Raw genomic sequence first — 21473 nt, 5'->3', positions numbered from 1 at the left:
AACCATTCCTACACGCGACTGTTTTGCAGCCTCTTGACCCAGATAAACGAGTCGAGCTTGGTTTAGAACTAATATTATGCAAGTTTCTAATTAATCTAGCCTGTATCTGTATGGGATGAGGAAGAAACACTCCTAGGGAGGCAATGCAAACCCAGTATATACAAGAAAGCAAGCGAGGGTTTGAACCCGGTGCTCTGATGTAGTGCTCTGTTTGTTATTCACGTTGTAGAAGGTTACGTGCTTCTCTAAAGAGATCTTTCGCTACGGTTTATTGATGTCTGTGGTTTCTGCGGCTACCTTAACTTATTTCACAGGACGTGGTTGAATAATAATTAAAAAAAAATGCAGTGCAACAAAAAAAAACAACCGATCACGTTGTGTCTTTAGCGAACGACAAAAACATCTTGAAAACGCCCAAAGAGCGCTACCTCGGTGTGTATCTATGAGTTATTTACTTAACGAGTGCTTTGTTAGGTTTTAGGAAGACAATGCACAAATAACAACATTTTAAAATAAGGGATATCTGTACTCTTAGTAAAGGTGCTAAAGAGGTTCTTCAGAGCGATGTCATGTATATAGGGGAAACCATTTGGTCCCAGAAAATGAAAAAAGATCCATCCACATGAAGGATCCAGAAAGCACCTTTATTTATTTAGCTCAATAGCAGGCTCTTTATAGTGAATAACATTGAATAGAAGGTAACAGATTTGCGAAATCCCAATGGATTCCTGATTTTAAAGAGACTCTTGCTGTGTAAATAGCCCAAGCTAAATTCATGTGTTTTCCATCTCTTGCTGTCCTGCTTGGTAGCCCAACACATTAAAGATTTCTGTTCTGTCCAAATGTGAGGAGCATTTTCAGGGTCCAAAGACACAATTTTATATGAAAAGAACCCTGTCCACAATTTTCTTTTTTTATACATCTATGCATTTATGTCAAGCAAGGGTTCAACAAGGAACCCCACAACTCAGCACAATGTCATTAGAGAAACTGAATTTTTAATAGTGTATACGGCATCTGTTAGTTACTGTTGTAACAGGGCTCAAATGGAAGAGAACAAAAGATAAGACTGATTGTGAGTTGCCAACTAGAGTTTGCTTCTTTTGAGCCCAGTCAGGGCCCACAGTCCTCTTGACTGAGATCAAGTCAAGTTGGAGAGCATGCACTGGTACAGCGCATTGCCGCACCCACTACATGATGAAACAACTCGGGATCCCAGTTGGCAACCCCACAGACAGACACGCGCTATAGCCCTACCCTCTGGAAACCACAGGCAGACACACGGTCTAGCCCTACCCTCTGGAAATGACCCTCTATCTGCTGCAGCCAGGTGTTACGTGGACGACCCCTTGGCCTGGTCCAGCCACTTGGGTCCTCAACAATAAGGATCTTATGAGCTGGATCACCCTCGGGGAATCGCTCCACATGGCCATAGTGCTGTAAGTGATGCTCCCTCACAATGCAAGTAATGTGCCCCATTCGGGACTCCATGAGCAACACAAAGTCAAACAAGTGGTACCCAAGGATTTTCCGGAGAGACACAGTACCGAAGGAGTCCAGTCTTCGTCTCAGGTCACTGGATAGCGTCCATGTCTCACAACCATATAGTAAGACAGGAAGCACCAGGACTCTAAAGACTTGGACCTTTGTCCTTTTGCATAGATATCGGGAGTACCACACACCCCTTTCCAGCAACGTCATGACCCCCCATGCTCTCCCAATCCATCTACTGACTTCATTGGAAGAGTCACCAGAGACATGAATGTCACTGCCGAGATAAGTAAACCTCTTGATGAGGTCAACACTCTCTCTGCAAACAGACACACTGCTAATGGCCGTGCCTAAGAGGTCATTGAAGGCCTGGATGTTGGTTTTTATCCAGGACACTCGCAAGCCCAGACGCTCAGACTCCTCACTCAGTCTCTCAAGAGCCCCGATCAGAGCCTCCATTGGATCCGCCAAGATCACAGCATCATCAGCAAAGTCAAGATCCGTGAATCTTTCTTCACAGACAGATGCCCCACAGCCACTGGACCTCCACTACCCCTGCCCAACACCCAGTCCATACAAGCACTGAACAGAGTAGGAGCAGAACAGACCCCTGATGAACCCCAGAATCAACTGCGAAAAACACAGAGGTTCTACCTCCACTCTGCACAGCACTCACAGTACCAGTGTACAGGCCGACCATGATATCCAGCAACCTTGAGGGGATCCCGCGAACCCTCAGGATGTCCCACAGGGCAGCATGATCAACTGAGTTAAACACTTTGCGAAAATCAACAATTTGACTAAGAAGAGAGAAACTAATTACATGGACGAACGGTTTCCACCATGTGCTCCGGTTTCCTCCCTCAGTCCAAAGACATGCAGGTTATGTGCATCGGCGATCTGAAATTGTCCCTAGTGTGTGCCCGGTGTGTGAGTGTGCATGCCCTGCCCCGGGTTTTTTTCCTGCCTTGCACCCTGTGTTGGCTGGGATTGGATCCCATAATGGATGGATGGAATGAAGAACAGGGCCTTCACTAAGGCTATCTGTAACAAATAAGACACAGATCACTAAGAAAGTATTCAGACCCCTTCACGTTTTCACATTTTGTTATGTTGCAGCCTTATGCTAAGTTTTTTTTTTCCCTTATCAGGCAACAATCAATTCTTCAGAATAACAAAACCAAAAACAGGATATAAGAAACTTTTGCAGAACCTGACATGTACTCAGACCTTTACCATAACACTTGCAATTTGTTTCTGGTACATCTGAATCAATTGATCTTCACTGAGATGTTTCTACACTTTGTTTGGGGTCCACATGCGGGCAATTCAATCAATTGCACTTGATTAGGAAAGGCACACGTCTATCCATAGAAGGCACAACCCAAACCATGAGGTTGAATGAAATGCCTGCAGGGAACAGAGACAGGATTGTGTTAAGGCACAGATCTGGGGATGGCAACAAAAATATCCCTTCTGCACTGATGGTTCCCAAAAGAATGATAACCAGCCCTGAAGAAATCAGGGGAGAAGGGCTTTGGTATGGGAGATGACCAAGAACCTGATGGTTGCAACCTATCCTGACAGTGCTAAGCATAAATCAAGAACCATAATTAATGGTTTGTCAGTCCAAGGTACACGCATACACACACCCAAAGTTTGTCATAATGGGCCAATTTCCTATACCTATCATTTCTTAGGGATTATTAATAGTAACAACAAAATAATTATTACCATTGCTTTTGTTATTAGACTCTTTCAGCTCCCCTCCTGTTTTTGGCAGTGACACAAACAAGACGTCAAAGCGATTCACCTTGCTGAGAATGTGTGCTGTGCTCATGTCTGCAACCATCAACACTTTACTAACTGATGGACGACCCGAGAGTCTTCCAAGGCAGTTGTTGAAACTTTTCTTGAGTATTCCTAAGGCTCGCTCTAATATTACCATCCCTCTTGCCTTGACACTCAACATCTTGCTAATCTACAGTAGATTTCCAGGTAATTGTGCTTAATGAGCTTCACTTTCTCCTTCAAGATGATCACTTGGAACAGCTAAGTTGATCACTTGGCATTTCCTCTATTTCTTGTTGTGCCTCACTGTTCGCTAGTATTATTCAGTTAGTGACTATGCACACGTCCCAAATGATGATGGTGGCATCACTGACGTTAACTCTCTTATATGGAGTGTCCTTTTTGTGTCTTTTAGTTTCTTCTGCTCATGTCCCAGTGGGTGTAACTGGCCACTTTGCTGTGTTTATACGCATGCTCAGACAGTGTGAGCTTTATGCAGCCAGAGTTTATGTGACTCATGTTCTCATCTGCTTGGCTGAACATCCTGCATATCCTGTTGACTCCTTGTTTCAGGATGGTTTTCTAATAATAGCCAGTGCTGAATGTCCGATCTTGGGCTGCAATTATCAGACTACTTGTTTCTCTTTTGAGACCAGAGCTGCAGTGCCATGCCACGGATACTTCATTGTCAATTGCTGGTCTGTCAAGATTTCAGAAGAAATGTCCCATTGAGTGACCTGCTCTTTTAGCGATATATATGGATGTATATCAACAAATGAAATTAAGTTGGCCAGACAAAATATCTTGGGTTCATACTGTCTGCAATGAAATAAAAGTCCAATTTAAGAATTACTGCTGTTTTTTACTGTTTGCATTTTCCATACAGTGTCTTTTTTTTCTGAATTGGGCCAATAGATTGTTTGCATGTTTTTGACGTTTTGAATGATGGTTTCGTTCCAGAAGATGTTCATGATGTTCCTGGCCAGTTTCTGGATGTAATACTTGCCTTGGCCAGCATTTTGGTGTCTCACTAGCCCAGAATATTGGTGCAACAAATAAAAATCCATCCATCTATCTATTATCTAACCTGCTATATCCTAACTAGAGGGTCACGGGGGTCTGCTGGAGCCAATCCCAGCCAACACAGGGTGCAAGGCAGGAAACGAAACCCTGGGCAGGATCAGCCCACAGCAGACAAATAAAAATTCATCCATCCATCCATTGTCCAACCCGCTGAATCCAAATACAGGGTCACGGGGGTCTGCTGGAGCCAATCTCAGCCAACACAGGGCACAAGGCAGGAACCAATCCTGGGCAGGGTGCAAATAAAAATTCTCATTCAAAATCATAATTAGTTGAAGCATCAGTAATGATGGTAAGAATACATAACTGAAAGTATTATTGGTTAATGATACAATAAACACCATCCTTAATTTGATCAGCCGTAACAGTTTAATGAGAACACACATTTTCTTAATAATAACACTTCAGTGTTTACCTTAAAAGTTCACTTTTTTCCCCTTTAGTAAAGGAGACCTTTGCTGATTTTTCCAAAATAAAACGTCACGTGGGCGGCATGGTGGCACTGTGGGTAGCTCTGCTGCCTCGCAGTTAGGAGATCCAGGTTCGCTTCCTGGGTCCTGCGTGGAGTTTGCATGTTCTCCCCGTGTCTGCATGGGTTTCCTTCAGGTGCTCCGGTTTCCTCCCACAGTCCAAAGACATCCAGGTTAGGTGCATTGGCGATCCTAAATTGTATTTGGTGTGTGTGTGTGTGTGTGTGTGCCCTGTGGTGGGCTGGCGCCCTGCCCTGGGTTTGTTCCCTGCCTTGCACCCTGTGTTGGCTGGGATTGGCTCCAGCAGACCCCTGTAGTTAGGATATTGCGGGTTAGATAATAGATGGATGGAAAATTTCACGTTCAAGTGATGTGCACATTGGATAAGTCCAGTCCTTTTATTTTAAGACAGGTGTTTTAAATTGTATGCGTGAGAAAAAAATATAATAATTTTACAGGGCAGACAAACAAAATTCATAATCTAGCAATGATGTGATCTTGCTGGTCCCAGCATTCGATTTTATCAAAGTACGAGGGACATTCAAAAAGTTTCTGCACTTTTTGTTAAACTCTATTTATTAGAGAATTTTAAAAATAAATGACATCATTTTTCTACATAGTCACCTTCCTTTGCGATGCAGTTTTCCCATTCACATGACACTACTCAGACACGTCCAGTTTCTACTCCTCCCACCTTCACTGATTCCAACGAAAATATAAAAGTACGGAAAGTTTTTGAACGTCCCTCGTAAATTATTTATTTTAGTGCTAGAATTTTAAAAACAATATACTAGTCTGTTATCAACTGTTATAAATACATAAAAAATAAAAGTGTAATTTACAAAATGCACCATTATTGTCTTATCTCTACATACATACATCTCTATATTCGACTGCCAATACTGATGCTCTGTGTAAGAAAGGTCAGAGCCGACTATACTTCCTTAGAAGGCTGGCGTCCTTCAACATCTGTAATAAGATGCTGCAGATGTTCTATCAGACGGTTGTGGCGAGCGCCCTCTTCTACGCGGTGGTGTGCTGGGGAGGCAGTATAAAGAAGATGGACGCCTCATGCCTGGTCAAACTGGTGAGGAAGTCAGGCGCTATTGTGGGCATGGAGCTGGACAGATTGACATGTGTGGCAGAGCAACGGGCGCTGAGCAGGCTCCTGTCAGTCAAGGAGAATCCACTGAATCCACTGAACAGGATCATCTCCAGACAGAGGAGCAGCTTCAGAGACAGACTGCTGTCACCATCCTGCTCCACTGACAGACTGAGGAGACCCCACACTATGCGACTCTTCAATTCCACCCAGGGGGGTAAACGTTAACATTTTACAAAGTTATTGTCTGTTATACCTGCATTGTTATCACTTTTTAATTTAATATTGTTTTTGTATCAGTATGCTGCTGCTGGAGTATGTGAATTTCCCCTTGGGATTAATAAAGTATCTATCTATCTATCTATCTATCTATCTATCTATCTATCTATCTATCTATCTATCTATCTATCTATCTATCTATCTATCTATCTATCTATCCTGCATACTATACTAAAATATCTATCTATCTATCTATCTATCTATCTATCTATCTATCTATCTATCTATGTATGTATGTATGTATGTATGTATGTACAGTGGGTACGGAAAGTATTCAGACCCCCTTCAAGTTTTCACTCTTTGTTATATTGCAGCCATTTGCTAAAATCATTTACATTAATTTTTTTCCTCATTAATGTACACACAGCACCCCATATTGACAGACAAAAAAAAGAATTTTTGAAATTGTTGCAGATTTATTAAAAAGAAAACTGAAATCTCACATGGTCCTAAGTATTCAGACCCTTTGCTCAGTATTTAGTAGAAGCCCCCTTTTGAGCTAATACAGCCATGAGTCTTCTTGGGAAAGATGCAACAAGTTTTTCACACCTGGATTTGGGGATCCTCTGCCATTCCTCCTTGCAGATCCTCTCCAGTTCTGTCAGGTTGGATGGTAAACGTTGGTGGACAGCCATTTTAGGTCTCTCCAGAGATGCTCAATTGGGTTTAAGTCAGGGCTCTGGCTGGGCCATTCAAGAACAGTCACAGAGTTGTTGTGAAGCCACTCCTTCGTTATTTTAGCTGTGTGCTTAGGGTCATTGTCTTGTTGGAAGGTAAACCTTCAGCCCAGTCTGAGGTCCTTACCACTCTGGAGAAGGTTTTTGTCCAGGATATCCCTGTACTTGGCTGTATTCATGTTTCCCTCGATTGCAACCAGTCGTCCTGTCCCTGCAGCTGAAAAACACCCCCACAGCATGATGCTGCCACCGCCATGCTTCACTGTGGGGACTGTATTGGACAAGTGATGAGCAGTGTCTGGTTGTCTCCACACATACCGCTTAGAATTAAGGCCAAAAAGTTCTATCTTGGTCTCATCAGACCAGAGAATCTTATTTCTCACCATCTCAGAATCCTTCAGGTGTCTTTTAGCAAACTCCATGCAGGCTGTCATGTGTCTAGCCCCAAGGAGAGGCTTCCGACAGGCCACTCTGCCAATAAGCCCTGACTGGTGGAGGGCTGCAGTGATGGTTGACTTTCTACAACTTTCTCCCATCTCCTGACTGCATCTCAGGAGCTCAGCCAAAGTGATCTTTGGGTTCTTCTTTACCTCTCTCACCAAGGCTCTTCTCCCCCGGTAGCTCAGCTTGGCCGGACGGCCAGCTCTAGGAAGGGTTTTGGTCGTCCCAAACGTCTTCCATTTAAGGATTATGGAGGCCACTGTGCTCTTGGAAACTTTAAGTGCAGCAGAAATTTTTTTGTAACCTTGGCCAAATCTGTGCCTTGCCACAATTCTGTCTCTGAGCTCTTCAGGCAGTTCCTTTGACCTCATGATTCTCATTTTCTCTGACATGCATTGTGAGCTGTAAGGTCTTAGATAGACAGGTGTGTGGCTTTCCTAATCAAGTCCAATCAGTATAATCAAACACAGCTGGACTCAAATGAAGGTGATCTCAAGGATGATCAGAAGAAATGGAAAGCACCGGAGTTAAATATATGAGTGTCACAGCAAAGGGTCTGAATACTTAGAACCATGTGATAGTTTTTCTTTTTTAATAAATCTGCAACAATTTCAAAAATTATTTTTTTTGTCTGTCAATATGGGGTGCTGTGCGTACCCACTCTATCTATCTATCTATCTATCTATCTATCTATCTATCTATCTATCTATCTATCTATCTATCTATCTATCTATCTATCTATCTATCTATCCATGTATATTTGCCCTGTAAATATTTTAGTCTTTTGGAAGCTCTTGATATGACTTTGGAGAAATTAAAGGTCAAGTGGACTGTGTTAGAAATAAAAGACTTGGTCGTGTTATTTGTGGAAATTCTCAGATGATTCAGCACTTATGGGGTGTATTGATGAAGGGGATGAGACAGAAGAGAGGAGTCAGGGAGAGAACTTTGTTTCTGGAGGCAAAGAGAATTGTCTGCAACTTAACATCAGTAAAGTAAGGAGCTGCTTATTGACTTTTGCCTCACTGAAGAGTCTTTATGTCCGGATAGTATTCAGGGAGTGAATGCTGCAGTGGTCCACTCCTACAAGTACTTTGGGGTCCACATTAATGACAGGTTGGACTAGCCTCATAACACAGAGGAACCATAGAAGAAAGAGCAGAGCGGGCTCATTCCTTTAATGTGGGAAGCAACATTCATCACATTTCCCTTTTCATTATCTCTGTGTTAAAGAGGACCTTCACTTTGGGATCGTGCACAAGTCAAAGTAAGGATCAGAATCTTAATATTTTTGCAGTGGAAGCAAATGAGTCTTAAAGCAAAATTTAAAAAATAATAATTTATTCATACTTTTCACTGCTATTGATAAAAAATACCAAGTGAACAGATTTTCATTTTATTAGAGTCAATGAAATACGAAGTTAGAAAAGACTTCAACAGGTATCATTTGGTAATGCAAATAGAACAGTGTGTGATTTCCTTGTGCAGTCAACATCTATGTGCCGGAGTTCAAGGTGTTCATCGTTATATATAAACGTCTATGCGTGGAAGTGTGTGTGTGTGTGTGTGTCGGTCCGGCCCAGAAGTGAGAGGTGGAGTTGGGGTAATGAAACAGAAAACTCGCTTAGTCACTAATTACACGGGATAGGTGAGCACATCGGCAAAACGAAACCTCCAAAGAAAGACAAAGTCACTTAGCTGCTAACATCGGCAAAACGTATCCCTTTTACTTTTCCTTCTGCCGTTAATGAAGAAGCGATGCAAGCACGTCGGCAAAACAAATCCTCCGAAGAAAGACCAAGTCGCTTATCCACTAATACACAAGCGATGCCAATCCTCCTAGAAGAGAGATGCCCAGAGGAGTTCCTTTCAATTAGCTAACATCTCTAAATCATAATTTTTTTTCTGTCAATATCAATAGTTTCTAGGATCCCAGGCTTTTTACAGCACGGGCCTACAGAACTAGTTGTATATAAAGTGCTTAATGTATGGTTTGTGGGTGGCACAGTGGGTAGCACTGCTGCCTCGCAGTAAAGAGACCTGGGTTCGCTTCCTGGATCCTCCCTGTGTGGAGTTTACATGTTCTCTGCTTGGGCTTCCTTTGGGTGCTCCAGTTTCCTCCCACATTTCAAAGACATGCAGGTTAGGTGCACTGGCGATCCTAAATTGTGCTTGGTGTGTGTGCCCTGCCTGGAATTCTTTCCTGCCTTGTGCCCTATGCTGGGTGGGTTTGGCTCCAGCAGACCCCCGTGACCCTGTGTTAGGATATAGCAGGTTGGAAAATGATTGACTGACTGTATGCTTTGTAGCCAACTTTAATTCACTGATACACAGTGAATTAAAAAAAGGACAATTTCTAAACAGATGTAATAGAAGTAAAATGGTTTATTATTAAGTTTTTGCTTCAAAGTGTAAAAAAGGAGGAAATGAAAAAAAAATTTCTTTGTAAATCATTTGTGATATTATTTGAAAACACTTTATTTGTCCAGAAAGGGGAATGTAGCTTTTTACAGAGGCTCAGTGGCCTGCAATGGACTGACGCCCTGTCCAGAGTTTGTTCCTACCGTTACATCCTAGGGGCTAGGATCTGCTGTAGACTCGCTCAGTGGGGAATATTTAGAGCTACAGATCAACCAGACCTGCATGTATTTTGCATATTGGAGGAAACATTTGTAATATTGAGATCATGCAACTCACAATAATTTGTGATGGAGAAGGAGCCGCACTTACATTCATGTTAATTATTAATGGAGCATTGATGCTAGACACGTTACAGTTCTGAATTGTATAAAGCAGGCGTGATCATGGGTGGGTCGAAGGGGCTACAAGATGTATGACTGTAGTGGATGTTGTTTTTAGAGTAGATGAGACCCAGTTAGGAAATCCCAACTACGCCTCTTAATGAAGTTTTTGGGCACTAGGACCCCTGCAACAAAAGACGCTTTCACCATTCTATTATACCCACTTTTTAACAGTTCAAAATCTGGGACCCAATGCCAGACACAAGTAACAATGCTTCAATGGTGAATCAAATCCCCTTTGAAAATAATTTAAAACATTAAAATAATTAAAGTCCTTAAATAAAACATTTTCCTTCTCTTTTGGGTAAAACAGTAGTACCCAAGAACAGTCAATCTCTCCACAGTCTTTTGCCAGTCTTCTTCTTCCAGAAAACCTACTCCAACATCCGTTCACTTGAAAATCGTCCTACTCCCCAGGATAGAGCAGCAACTGAATAAGGGAAGGAAGCATCTAAACACCTGAATCAAAGCCTCCAGTCCCCGATCAAAAGCAGTGCTGATTGTTCTCTATCCATGACTCGAGCCCCATAAGTTTAATACTTAATTACAGTTTCTTGGTTCCTTAAGAAAAATAAAACACACCAGGTTCAGCTCCTTGACCGCTTCATCCTGACCCTCCGGAAAACCAAAAACACGTTGTTGGCTCCGCTGTAACCATTGGCACTTCTTAAAACATCCTGGAACCATTTTCTGCATTTTCTTCACTTTAATTCTTGTTCTTGTTCTTTCTAAGGATAGAGCTGCCGGGGAAGAGGAGAAGAAGAAGACCTAAGACGGCAGTTCTCAACCTGTGGTGCGCGCCCCCCGAAGTAACAAAAAAGGGGGCGTGAAGATGTAAAAAGAGAATCAAGAATCGAAAATATGAAAACAAATCAAATGAACTTAAACTACATTCTGATACTAGAAAAAAAATATAGAGTTAGATAAATGTTGATAAAAGTTAATAAGGTAAAGTGGTGTGAAAATCTATTTGCCCCCTTCCTGATTTCTTATTCTTTTGCATGTTTGTCACATAAAATGTTTCTGATCATCAAACACATTTAACCATTAGTCAAATATAACACAAGTAAACACAAAATGCAGATGGTTTTTATTATTTAGGGAGAAAAAAATCCAAACCTACATGGCCCTGTGTGAAAAAGTAATTGCCCCCTTGTTAAGAAATAACCTAACTGTGGTGTATCACACCTGAGTTCAATTTCCGTAGCCACCCCCAGGCCTGATTACTGCCACACCTGTTTCAATCAAGAAATCACTTAAATAGGAGCTGCCTGACACAGAGAAGTAGACCAAAAGCACCTCAAAAGCTAGACATCATGCCAAGATCCAAAGAAATTCAGGAACAAATGAGAACAGAAGTAATTGAGATCTATCAGTCTGGTAAAGGTTATAAAGCCATTTCTAAAGCTTTGGGACTCCAGTGAACCACAGTGAGAGCCATTATCCACAAATGGCAAAAACATGGAACAGTGGTGAACCTTCCCAGGAGTGGCCAGCCGACCAAAATTACCCCAAGAGCGCAGAGACGACTCATCCGAGAGGTCACAAAAGACCCCAGGACAACGTCTGAAGAACTGCAGGCCTCACTTGCCTCAATTAAGGTCAGTGTTCACGACTCCACCATAAGAAAGAGACTGGGCAAAAACGGCCTGCATGGCAGATTTCCAAGACACAAACCACTGTTAAGCAAAAGAACATTAGGGCTCGTCTCAATTTTGCTAAGAAACATCTCAATGATTGCCAAGACTTTGGGAAAATACCTTGTGGACTGATGAGACAAAAGTTGAACTTTTTGGAAGGCAAATGTCCCGTTACATCTGGCGTAAAAGGAACACAGCATTTCAGAAAAGAACATCATACCAACAGTAAAATATGGTGGTGGTAGTGTGATGGTCTGGGGTTGTTTTGCTGCTTCAGGACCTGGAAGGCTTGCTGTGATAGACGGAACCATGAATTCTACTGTCTACCAAAAAATCCTGAAGGAGAATGTCTGGCCATCTGTTCATCAACTCAAGCTGAAGCGATCTTGGGTGCTGCAACAGGACAATGACCCAAAACACACCAGCAAATCCACCTCTAAATGGCTGAAGAAAAACAAAATGAAGACTTTGGAGTGGCCTAGTCAAAGTCCTGACCTGAATCCAATTGAGATGCTATGGCATGACCTTAAAAAGGTGGTTCATGCTAGAAAACCCTCAAATAAAGCTGAATTACAACAATTCTGCAAAGATGAGTGGGCCAAAATTCCTCCAGAGCGCTGTAAAAGACTCATTGCAAGTTATCGCAAACGCTTGATTGCAGTTATTGCTGCTAAGGGTGGCCCAACCAGTTATTAGGTTCAGGGGGCAATTACTTTTTCACACAGGGCCATGTAGGTTTGGATTTTTTCTCCCTAAATAATAAAACCATCATTTAAAAACTGCATTTTGTGTTTACTTGTGTTATATTTGACTAATGGTTAAATGTGTTTGATGATCAGAAACATTTTGTGTGACAAACATGCAAAAGAATAAGAAATCAGGAAGGGGGCAAATAGTTTTTCACACCACTGTATAATAAAACTTGTAGCGGTTTATCAGTAGCAAAAAATATAGGAATACATTTTATTAAGGTTTCAAAAAAACATTAGGGGGGCGCGATTAAAACTGTTATGAAAACTTGAGTCGCAAAATACTTAAAGGTTGAGAAATGTTGGCCTAAGAGGAGGTTTATGGATGTGGTGAGAGAGGACATGCAGGTGATGGGTGTGACAGAACAAGATATTGAGGACAGGAAGATATGGAAGAAGATGATCCGCTGTGGCAACCCCTAACGGGAGCAGCTGAATGAAGAAGAAGAAGAAGAAGTTCTTGTTCTTTGGAGCAAACTTCCATCCTCCTTCTTCCTCCCAGAGTCCCCCTTCCTTTGTTAGCACCATCAATACCATTTCTGCCCAATTAAATTCTGTTTCAACACATCTGAAAAATACCCAATCAATTAAATACAACGGGTGAATTCAATTAAAAGGTTCTCAATCAAAAAATTTATATACTTTGTACCACAACGTGCAATCTACCAACGCAACAACAGAACACATTAAGAAAACAATAAAAAATTCTCCGTGCATTAACATACTGTGACAGGAGAAAACATTCCTTAAGGAAATCCATCCATCCATCCATTTTCTAATCCGCTGAATCCAAATACAGGGTCACGGGGGTCTGCTGGAGCCAATCCCAGCCAACATAGGGCACAAGGCAGGAATCAATCCTGGGCAGGGTGCCAACCCACCACAGTCCTTAAGGAAATGTATTAATACATAAAACAGAAATAAATTAACAGGGATGAAATCAGCTGCCAATATTTTATTATGTGAGGGGATAAAACAAACAGTATAAAAATTAATAAGCATGTCATTGTGTTTCCCTACTTAACAAGTTCTCTGTGACATAAAATTTTCAGGCAGGCTTTCATAACATCAGGATATACAGCTAATATAATTTTATTCTCATTGAATTCCTTCCTCATATTTTATTGCCTTATGAAGAATGTATTATCTTCCTTTATCTAAATTGCACACTTTATTTTACTGGCAAATTATGTGTCTAGTTCTCTGGAATCTGATTCCTGATCTTTACAATTCTAGAATAACATTTGTTAAAAAACTGGTTATTGTTACCCCAAGGATCTAGAGTTTGGGATTGGAAGGCTCTAAACTTGTTAATAGAGGTCATGTACTTCAATCTTCAACACAGAATTGGACAAATCTGTCATTTTGGCCTTTATTTCTACATCGCAAGCAGTATGACTGATTTCATTCGAAGCCTTTGCACGGGAAAATCTTCCATCCCCATCCTCGTGATACATTTCGTTGAATAGATTTTCATCACAGTCTTCATCGGCAAAGACAAGCCCAACAGAAAACCAAATGTTGTACAGGTTGTAGTCGAAAGGGTTGCTGAACATGGCGGCAAGCGATCTGGTTGCTTTGCGTTCTCTTTCCTCAAAGATCTCATAGGTCAAAAGGCCCACGCAACCCCGCGGTACAAGTGGTGTCTTGACGAAAGTCATCACAGCAGCCGTGTCTTGTTCAATGATTGTTGGAGGAGGAGAGATATTTAGTCCACTGAAAATGTAGTATCTGAGGAAAAATAAAATGAAATATTCATTTACATCTGCAATTGCTCCAGTCTTGTGTACATATTGATGAACATTGCTTGTTTGTGATTTTTCTAGCAGAAGTAACAGATCAGATTACACAAAAGACAGACTTTTCATATTTGCTTTGTTATTCATTTTTGTAGGTTTATTTGAAACCTTTTTGTAACTCTTTATACTCTACTATAGGTTTTTGTGTCATGGAATCTATTTCTATCTATGTTTTCCAGGTAAAATCCCCTTTTACAATGGCTGTAATTTTTTTTTTTTAATTTTCACAACTATGCTTATTGTTAGTAGTCAGGCTTAAGCCACTTTCATTTGGACCAATTTACTTGTCCAGACAATCAAATAATAAATCTGCTTAATAATTGACAACCTTATGGATGAGCGCAGATGAATGCAATATCTCAGGAGAGTGGGTGGAATGCTGTGGTGGGTTAGCGCACTGCCCAGGATTGGTTCCTGCCTTGCGCCCTGTGTTGGCTGGGATTGGCTCCTGCAGACCCCTGTGACCCTGTGTTTGGATTCAACGGGTTGGAAAATGGATGGATGGAGTGGATGGAATGATCACTTACCTTGGATTCCTGAGAATGAAATTTCCGCTATAGTTTGAAATTTGAATGGTGACAGTCCTTGATGAATCCATCGTTTTGGAAATATTTTCAGCTGCATGGCTAAGACTGGGATCTGTAAGTTTAAACTTCTGCTGTGCCATCGTTACTTGCTTAAAATAAAACAAAAAGTATACAAGTTGTCATTCCTTCTCCCACTCTTATTAAATTGATCATATCTCCCGGACGTGTTAATAAACCAACAATAATCAAACAATTCTTCTTACCTCTGCTGTTCCCATTACTACTACTACTACTACTAGCACTGTTAATTTGACTATTGCTTGTGCTGGCAATATCACGGCTAGTACTGAGAAAACAAAGATCAACACCATGTAGGACTGCAATGTGACATACCACAGTGTGATATGCCAAGAATACACAGGATACATGTTTTTGCTCCATCTGTGGGAATGTAGAAGTGATCAGTTTTATTAACTATCATTTTATTACTATATCACTATTATTACTACAACTAATAAGAATAGGCTGTTATCATTATTATTACTAATACAATTACTACTGCTACTATTATAAATATACTTCCATCATTATTACTTCTATTACTACTACTGCTGCTACTACTACTACTATACTGCTTTCATTATTACTAATATTATTACTACTACTAAAATACTGTTATCATTATTAATACTATTATTATTACTACTACTACCACTAATACACTGCTATCATTATTACTAATACAGTGGTACCTCGGTTCACGAACGTCTCAGAACACGTACAAATCGGTTTATGACCAAAACGTTCGCCAAACTTTTGTCTCTGTTCACGACCACAGACTCGGTATACAAACAAGCCAGTTTCCCTTTCGGTTTGTAAGCGCCGATGATTTCCGCACGTGTTCAGTCTCTCCCTGTGCATTCCCTGTGAAGCAAGCAAGAGAGAGAGAAAGCGCATGGCACACACAGTTAAAGAATGCACCGGGCTTGTTTTAAAGAGACAGCAAGCATTGTTTTAACCTCATCGATGGCTGGAAGCCCGAGAAGGCAGTTAAAGAATGCACCGGGCTTGTTTTTAAAGAGACAGATCCAAGCATTGTTTTAACCTCATTGTTATTAATGAAGACTTTTTTCTATTGGGTTTTAACCTCCAGTTCATTTCTGTTTACAGATAGATTATTACAAAAATCATGCTATCAATATGCATTGTGGCAATGTTAGTTGTCATTAGTCATACTATTACTACTATTCTACTACTGCTATTATTATTATTATTATTATTATTATTATTATTATTACTATTATTATTATTATTATTATTATTATTATTATTCTAATTATTATTAATATTATCACTGAAATCCTGCTCTCAATATTACTTCTATTAGCTACTATTACAATATACTGCTATCATTATTACTAATATTATTATTACTAATAATAATAATATACTGTTATCATTATTAATACTATTACTACTACTATACTGCTATTAATATTAATATTATTAGTAGTAGTAGTAGTTATATATATAAGATTCTCTCATTATTATTACTATTATTACTACTAATATACTGCTATTATTACAACAACAACAACAACATTTATTTATATAGCACATTTTCATACAAACAGTAGCTCAAAGTGCTTTACATAATAAAGAATAGAAAAATAAAAGACACAATAAGAAAAACAAAATAAATCAACATTAATTAACATCGAATAAGAGTAAGGTTCAATGTCCAGGGGGGACAGAAAAAATAAAAACTCCAGACCGCTGGAGAAAAAAATAAAATCTGCTGGGATTCCAGACCATGAGACCGCCCAGTCCCCTCTGGGCAGTCTAATGGTCATTATTACGAATGGTTATTACTACTGATAGTACTTCTGCTAATATTCTGCAATCATCATTTGTTACTATTATTACTGATATCACTGTTAATACTGTATTACCATTATTGCTAATACTACTATAATCATCTTTAATAACTGAAACAATTTCTTTTTTTCATTTTCTGTGTGGAGACTCTTAAATTTAAACACAGCCACGCTAGGCCCATGTGTTGAGTAGGCTTGTTTCTATACTTAAAGGTCTTTGTCTCCATTGCATCACAACATCTGAAAATGGATGATGAATGAGTTGATAAGCTTGAGCCGAACAGATATCATGTGGCTCTCCTGTTCATTGTGTTACATTAAGCCAGTGTTTAATACGCAAGTGCATTTGCTCTTATTGTTGTTGTAGCTTTTAGTTTTCACTCAATTATGTGTTTTATAACACACATGAAACTGAAACAAAAGAAAAGTATTCCAACTTAATTAAAAAAAAAATAAAAATAAACACACAGAAATTCACCCTCACTCTCTTTTCGGAACTAAAGTGCATTGAGTAGATTATTTAGCTTCAACTGATGTTCATCATTTTCAAGTAACTGTAAAACAATTTGTTTTCTTACCTGACTTCTGGATCACTGCAGCAGGGTTCTCACAAGATGTTTTCCTTCCTCTCTTTGGCTCTTGAATGTGAGGAACACTTGCACTCCTGTCACCTCCCTCCTGAAATGCTACTTCTCTATTCACATAAGCCAATTGCAAAGTGATGCCTACTCTTCTCGTCTGCTAAGCTAATGAACACCAGACTGCATATGCCCTGTCACTTAAAACTAGGAAGAATTGAAAGCCTTCTTTACATTTGTTCTTGAGGATGACACCAGAGTGATGAAGTTCTGTCTGTGCCCTATTTGTTTTTTTTTTTTTTTTTTTTTTTTCATAGAAGGCTACCAATTAAATCCATTGGTGGCATCATTTTCAGGAATCAGATTTACTACAAGAAATGTCTTCAATGAAATACGATGGAGGAGTACAGGAGTTCTACACACCATCCTGTCTTCAGCCTGACCTCTGCTGTTGTAGTGACTGTGCAGGGCAGCAGCACTAGTCTAAAATATTGGGATCAGGAGAGAGGGCGGAGTCAGGAGAAAAGGCTAAAGTCATAACCAGGAGAACAGGAGACTATAAAGTAAGCTCAGGATGTAAGATTAAAAATCAAAGTGAAAGACTGGACCAAAGATATTTTGGAAGCCACATGACCATACCAAACCAAAAGATATAAATCATAGGACAGAAGACATTTTGAAACCAATGCACTCTAATTTTTACATCCTCTCCATTTTTAAGGCTTATTACAACAATTTAGTGGGCTTTTTATGTGAAAGGTTGTACCAGCAATTAACAACCTGAGATCAATGTAGGTCCAGATCTAAACCTGGTTCATTTTTGATCCAAAACTCATGTGAGTTTAAACCATCTAAGAAGACTGGAACATGCAAACACGTGTTTGCCACAAATCTGGGTGCTTAACTTTCTGTATGTTCCCATGTCTCTCAGCACATTTACTGTGTTCACATGCTATGGGAAATGAATACCCTTTGAACTGGGAGAACTCATGGGAAATAATTTTAGGCTAACCTATCATGTTGTAATATCATGTTACCTTGTCCAATAATATAAAAATAATAGATAGATAATTTTGGTCTAGTTGGCAGGGCAACAGATAGATAGATAGATAGATAGATAGATAGATAGATAGATAGATAGATAGATAGATAGATAGATAGATAGATAGATAGATAGATAGATAGATAGATAGATAGATAGAAATGGCATTTATAGTTCAAAGTGTCATTGGCATGATGTGATACAGTATGTGCTTCATGCATTTAGTTTACTTTCGATTTTCATTATAGAAATCCGAGTCTGTTTTCAGTTGCTTTATGTGGATCAAGTAGCCAATCATTAAAATCTTGCATTTCTTAAAAACAGCAAATAAGAAATTCATACAAATGTAAAAAAGTGGTAAAGTGAGACATCATCAATGGTATCTCTGAAAATTTCCAACGTGCATAATTTAGACACATAATTAAACTACAGATTGTGGTCATGGTATAGGAACTCTGAAGTCAAATGACAGGAGAGAGGCTCAGGTCTTACTCATTAGAAACTTTCAGTATTAAATAATTTTTTCCAAAATATATTTTTCCCTTCTACTGTGACAGACACACTTAAATATCTCAGCTCCACTCTTTTTGACATTGAAGCTGAAAACATAAACAGAAGTGGAAGGAATTCAACACATTTTCCAGACAAAACGTTGCTTTGTCACACACTGTGCAGACAAGACGAATAAAGTTAATGTATTGTAGATTAATTTTGAATTAAAAAAAAGAGAAAGACAGACAGCTCATGGTAAAGTGAAGATAATTTTGGGATTTCTGTATTATGTTCACAATTTTCCATGCAACCCTTAAGTATAGGAAATGGATAAATGGATGGCTAGATTTTCCAATTTAAACAATACACTAATTTGTTATTATCTCAAATCCATATTAGACATAAGCAGGTAACATATAATGCCTTTCATAAGAACATCTCTCTATTTTAATAAAAAATCTTGGGTCGAGATATGATCTTCTCGGAAGACACTTTAACGTCCCGCGAGACAAAGCAGTGAGGCAAAACGGACAGCTGCTGTACAGGCTTTTAAATGATCGACACACAGCACAACAAACAGAACACACAGCTTGGCAGCAGCAAGCCAGCAGCTGATCTGTCCACATCTCCTTAGCGTGCTTTCGGCCCCCCCACCCCACCCCCTTCACAACGCAAGCAGTAGAGACGCAAAGTGGCTGGCGCATAGCATGGGGGAGGGGATGAATGAGCGAAGTGAGCAAGGGGCTTTCCCCCCTAGTATAGAAGAAAGAAATCTGACAGAAGAGAGGAGACCATTCGATCCATTTATGCTCTTTGGTTTAGCTAGCTAAGCTGTCCCAATATTTTATATCATCATCAAGATGACTGCTTCAACTCCATTTTTTCGGAGGTTTGTTCCAGATTCCCACAGCTTTTTGTGGAAAGAAGTGCTTCCTGGCTTCAGTCTTAAATGAACTTCCCATTAATGTGTGTGTGTGTGTGTGTATCCTCAAGTGCATGAAGTGTTAAAAACTAAATTGGAGAGACATTTCTATTCTCTAGCTTTCCTTGACCTTAAGTGATACTATTGAATCCTTCCTCATAGTCATTTGTTTATTTCAATTTATTGCTGGTTTCTTTTGTGTTTTATTGTGTTACATTCTATTTATGTTTATTTTATATTTTATTATAAAACACTTTGGCTACAGCATTACTGAATCTTACTTGTCAATGTGTTTGAGAGTTTTGAAGACCTACAGTGCATTCAGAAAGTATTCACAGCGCATCACTTTTTCCACATTTTGTTATGTTATACAGCCTTATTTCAAAACAGATTAAATTCATTTTTTTCCTCAGAATTCTACACACAACACCCCATAATGACAACGTGAAAAATGTTTACTTGAGATTTTTGCAAATTTATTAAAAATAAAAAAATTGAGAAAGCACATGTATGGGTATGGGTAGCGCTGCTGCCTCGCAGTTAGGAGACCTCGGTTCGCTTTCTGGGTCCTCCCTGCGTGGAGTTTGCATGTTTTCCCCGTGTCTGTGTGGTTTCCAAAGACATGCAGTTTAGGTGCATTGGCGAGCCTAAATTGTGCTTGGTGTGTGGGTGGGTGTGTGTGTGCCCTGTGGTGGGCTGGCACCCTGCCCAGGGTTTGTTCCTGCCTTGTGCCCTGTCTTGGCTGGGATTAGCTCCAACAGACCCCCATGACCCTGTGTTTTGATATAGCTGGTTGGACACCGACTGACTGACGTTTCTCATTTCAAAATCTGATTTATAATTGTTAGCTATTATTATTATTATTATTTTAATAATGGTGCCTGTTTGCATCCTAGTTCCTTCTTCATGTTTCACTTTCATCTTCTTCATTACTCTCAATGTCAGTGGGCTGGGGGCTTTCCTGGCTTTCATGGATCTGAAACAAAACATATTTAAAAAAAAAGAAAAGAACTCTGAAACTTTTTTTATCTGCAACACTGTTGTTGGGCATTATTAGATTCATTAAGGAGATAAGCAGAATGCACTTGTTTCATCATCAAAGTAAAACCACCACCACCACCATCTCCATCATTTTGACGATCTTTGCTTCTACCTGTAGAGCAGATAAAGGCACCCAATTCCTTTATGTGACAATTATGCACTTTGTAATAATTTTGGTCATTGATTTTTGGCAGGGAAACTCTTTGCATAAAGGAAAACATTTGATATGCCTGTGTTGACAAATAACATTCTGGGACTGTGGGAGATAAATGATTAAGTAAGGACGATAAAATGAGTAAAGCCGTGAGATTTACCAACCAAAATGGCAAGTCCAAAAGTCAGCGTCAGAAAAAGTAAAATATTCAAGCTTTATGTACAGTCCCTGACAAAAGTCTTGTCGCTTCTCTATTTTGTAGAAACTCCTGCTATTAACCTGACTTTTAATTAATGAACTGGTGTTAGAAATAGCTCATATGAAAAGCTAAAGCCCTCCCAAATGATGTTTAACGCACTAAAATAAATTAGTTTCACTGAAAAAAAGATTTATCATTTAATCAAGACAGAAAGGTCAAATTTGGGCAAGACAGCCTATACAGAAAATGAACGACTTTACTGCAAATCCAAAAATATGTCAGCAAATTAAGTAGTGGTGCTGTGAGATCCAAATTTAA

General features: G+C 39.6%; 1 protein-coding gene across 1 annotated transcript; it reads right to left on the bottom strand.

Annotated features, from left to right (window-relative positions):
• Window positions 1-13459: 13459 nt before the first annotated feature.
• LOC120536823 (DELTA-thalatoxin-Avl1a-like) lies at window positions 13460-17785 on the bottom strand. The gene is made up of 3 exons (XM_039765328.1): window positions 17306-17785; window positions 14851-14999; window positions 13460-14255 (listed from the first exon to the last, which is right to left on the bottom strand). The coding sequence occupies exons 2-3, from the start codon at window positions 14988-14990 to the stop codon at window positions 13835-13837; spliced, it is 561 nt and encodes a 186-aa protein (XP_039621262.1). The 5' UTR covers window positions 14991-14999; window positions 17306-17785; the 3' UTR covers window positions 13460-13834.
• Between the last annotated feature and the right edge of the window lie 3688 nt (window positions 17786-21473).

Source organism: Polypterus senegalus, chromosome 10 (assembly GCF_016835505.1).
Source record: "Polypterus senegalus isolate Bchr_013 chromosome 10, ASM1683550v1, whole genome shotgun sequence".
Taxonomy (NCBI): domain Eukaryota; kingdom Metazoa; phylum Chordata; class Cladistia; order Polypteriformes; family Polypteridae; genus Polypterus; species Polypterus senegalus.
The sequence above is the reverse complement of the archived record's forward strand: the minus strand, read 5'-3'. Positions and strand labels throughout refer to the sequence as shown.

Excerpts from the sequence above, each read along its gene's own strand:
- LOC120536823 (XM_039765328.1), bottom strand. The coding sequence starts at position 14,990 with ATGGCACAGCAGAAGTTTAAACTTACAGATCCCAGTCTTAGCCATGCA. Across the intron at positions 14,256-14,850 it reads TTCATTCTCAGGAATCCAAG|ATACTACATTTTCAGTGGAC; the intron begins GTAAGTGATCAT and ends ATTTTTCCTCAG.